The 3,807-nt window shown below is 43.0% G+C and overlaps 1 protein-coding gene across 1 annotated transcript in view; it reads left to right on the forward strand.

The window, feature by feature from the left end:
* The window catches only part of PDE6H (phosphodiesterase 6H), an 8,544-nt gene extending 5,089 nt beyond the window's left edge, over window positions 1–3,455 (forward strand). The window contains exons 3-4 of the mRNA XM_035313073.1: window positions 510–535; window positions 827–3,455. Of these exons, the coding sequence (XP_035168964.1) occupies window positions 510–535; window positions 827–933 (133 nt within the window). The 3' untranslated portion in view covers window positions 934–3,455. The remainder of the gene's footprint in view (window positions 1–509; window positions 536–826) is intronic.
* Window positions 3,456–3,807: the final 352 nt, after the last annotated feature.

The following is a 3,807-nucleotide window of genomic DNA, read 5'->3' on the forward strand; positions in this document are numbered from 1 at the left end:
GTAACCAAGCTTCAGCATGGGAGAGTACTGTCTGGGGTGGGCTCTGTCTGCCTGGCCTCTCCGTAGCTCACGGAGTCACTGGAGGGGGCTAGTATTCCCTCTGCAAGCTGCCATGGTCATGCTTATGCTTACATACACCACAAGGTAGAAAGTCTGTTTAGGCATGCTTCCATTTTTGAATACTTTCACTTGGCTGCAAATGTGCTTGTTTGTCTTTGTTTTCTGCTAATACTCTGGCTTAGAATTTCAGCAGCATGAGGTTCTCAAAGAAATGCCAAATGCTAAACTATTAATAACAAAAATCACAGGAACTAAATCTCAGATGGTTGACTATTTATGTTATCACCAAAATCCTAATTTTAAGAATTTTAGGCACCCATCTGGGATTGAGAAACATGCACTGGATGACCTGTAGCCAGTTAAAACTTAGATGTCAATAACAGCTGCCCCTATCAATGAGTTACAGATCCTGAAGGCTGTAGACCAAGTTATTCAGCATCTGATTTAAGATTGCACTTTTTCCAGGATATCGCAGGTTGGTTACAGGCCATTTATAAGAACAGGAGAAACCCCACAACCAGGATGAATTTTCACACTAGTCTAGATAGTGAAGAGACCATAGTCTTGTTCACAGAGAAAAATGGCACAGGAGAAAATACAGTGACCTAGTTCAGCCTGGTAGGTAGCACCAAATGTAAAAAACTCATCAGCTCATTTAATTTTCAAGTGGAATCTCATTTTCCTTGTTCTTCCCACATCTGAATATTTCCTCACTAAAGGAGCCTTTCTATTCATACAAAAGAAATCCAGGAAGTGCCATGACCAGAACTCATTTCTGATTCTCTCTGTTTTGCAGATATCACAGTGATTTGCCCATGGGAAGCTTTCAGCCATCTGGAACTTCACGAGTTGGCCCAGTTTGGGATCATTTAAAGCCCCAGCATCTCTACTGGTGTCACCTGGTGACTCCGCAGATCCCACCATGGTCTTCATCACCTTTGACACTGATTTTTGGCCCTTACATCCACCTGTTCATGGACAGGGTGATTTTGTAAGAGCTAGTTATGAGAAAGTCCTTTGCAAATTAATTTGTCAAAGAAGCTGTTCAGGATCCTGAACAGACTGCATGCTCCATGTGATGAAACTACTGAAAATGTCTTAATGTCTCCCTGCACCATACCCTTCTGTGTCTTCTCCCACTGTTGTAGATCTTCATGTGTATGGAGAAAATGGGAGGTTTTATCTGAACCTTTCCCCTGGTTAGCTGAGATAGTGTGTGCATGGGTATGCACGTATGCTCAGACCTCATTATATCAAGCCCATTCTTTTTTTCTTCCTTCCCTTCCTGACAGCTTTCTATGTAGTATTTCCACAGGTATGTTCCCAGGTTATCTGGACCACCAATTAGATGCTGAGACTGTATCTGTAGCGAAGAGAATCAGAGTAAGTAGTTCAGCCATTAAGGCGTTTTTAAGTAGCAGGAGAGCTTTCCCCAGGGGTTCACCATAAAGAATCTGCTGCTGAGGTTCACCTCATCAAGAAAGGGGAAAAAGGCTCAGAAATGTTCTCTCTGCTGTACTACCCACCAGCTTATGAGCCAGAAGATTCTGGAAGTTCTAGTAATGCTGAATGAAAACACGTGTGTCTGAGATCAAAAACTAAATGAATTAATTAATCCTTCTCTTTCCTTTGTGAACCTGAGTGGTTGGGATTCCAAAGAAACAACCCTCCAAATGGCATTGGGTGTCCTCTCCTTCGATGGCAGGCTCCTGTGTGACATTTGTACTGTCCCTAAAGCCATATATACTTACATGAGGAGTTTGCTCCCCAGGACATGTTGCTGGTTCAGAAGACATTACAATTTGCCACCAGACAGTGCCAGTAGTCCTGCCTCATCTAGCAGAAGACGGTATTGAATTACTTGCTCTCTCTTCCCTGTATTTAGCACGGACAATTCTCTCTCCATCCCACCCATCGGCAGGAAGGCTTTTCCCTTCACCCTCTGGCAGCTTCAAGCTCCAAAGCCTGCCTGGACAAGCAGGCAAATGGTTGTTCCCCCAGGAGAGAAAAGAGCAGAGCAGGTGGGGAGGCAGGGAGAGACTAGGATTTGCAGGCAAGCACAGAGAAAATCCACTTAACCTCATCGATTTTTGTCTCCTGGTCTCTGGCAGCCTGAGCACTGGTGAGCAGCGAGGCACTTGTAACCACTTAAGTGCTCAGGGAAGGCACCGAGACTCCCTGCTGCCCTGGCGTTAAGGAAGGGGGTTCATTTTGGTCAGAGGCAAGGAGCAAGCATCGCTGTAGCTATGTGATATTCAGAAGGGGAGATGGCATTTTTAATCATTGCCTTCAGCTTCACAAGCCTCCTTGCATACGAACTGCCTCCCCCTGGTTTATCTTTCCTATGCTGAGCATGTTCACAGGAGCAAGGAATGGCTGTGGAGAGGACAGCAAGTCCTGCCTACAAGATCGATCCCCACGCATAAAGCATTGCTATAAATCCATAGCTGCGCTATAGTTATCAGCTAATGTCATGCCAGAAGTAAAAGCTAGCAGTTTTCATTTAAAATATAGCTTCAGCACTAAAAGCTAAAGGAAATTCTTGCTGGCAGTCCAGAGTAGAGCTTTATTATTCAGCACTCCTGTCATTACCAACAGCAGTAAACCAGCGAGGGTTCAGACCAGCAGCACAATCACAGCACTGAAGTCATGTACCATTTAGCTAATTGGTGTACACAATATTTCCCTAGGCAGAGGCGGTCCGTCCTTTCCGCTCACTCCTCATTTCTCACATCTTTCTAACCTTTTAAGATTGTTCTTCTTTCCCTAAGTGTTCTGAATGTAAGTGACATTTTATTTAGGTTTTACTGCAGGAGACTTTTTTCATTTTTCTTCAAGCTTGTGCTCTCCTTTTGTGGTTAAATGTGAATGTTCCTATGTCAATGCTCTTGTGATTTCCCTCACGTTACGCCATCTTGTAGCATGTGATCCTTACTTTATTTTCTCAGTCTCTCCTCTTCTATATGGGAAAAGACCCATTGGATCCAGTTTGGGATCCTGAAAGCTGGCTGCCTCTATTTTCACAGAGTTTTTCCTTATTTTAAGCAGGAGTACACCAACAGGAGACCATTTGAATTAGTCCTTTTGCTCCATTATCATCCCAGACCTTGGGAAAGCAGTACAAAAATAGTGAGATTCTCAGTCACAAAATACTGGTGTAAAAACAAAGTTCTCCCTAGCCCAGAGACTGAAGAACTTCAGCAAATGGGAAGGTCCTGGTGTAGTTCTACCTCTGACCGCCATAACCCCTGCTCCCATCAGAGAACCACGCCTCCAGCGGGAATGCGCACATACCCCAGTCTCATGCTTGGCTGAGGAGCTTTGCCAGAAGATGTTCTGAGTCACCACAGTGTGTTAGTTAACTTAAAAAAAAATCATTTCTATGCAGTAATAGGGATTACATTTGTTCCTGTACTTGTAAGGAGTTCCAAGACTTAGAAGAAGTCTTTAAACATCCCCACAGTTGTTTTGTCTGAGGGTCCAAGTTTTTTCTTCAGAGATATAACCCCTGAAGCTTTAATTTCTCAAGCAGTGAGAAATGGCTGTGGTAACAGAAAACAAATATATTTAAATAGCTTGTTGAAGGACTTCAGTCTACATACATTGTAATATGTTATTCTTTGTTCTTTTACTATAAAAACAAGTCAAAAGCAATAAAAAAAAATAAACAAAAATGTTTGAAAAATCCTACAAATGTAGTCTGACTTACTTACAAAACATATCCAGAGAAAGCCAGATGTTTCAGCT

Source organism: Oxyura jamaicensis, chromosome 1, assembly GCF_011077185.1.
Source record: "Oxyura jamaicensis isolate SHBP4307 breed ruddy duck chromosome 1, BPBGC_Ojam_1.0, whole genome shotgun sequence".
NCBI classification, from domain to species: domain Eukaryota; kingdom Metazoa; phylum Chordata; class Aves; order Anseriformes; family Anatidae; genus Oxyura; species Oxyura jamaicensis.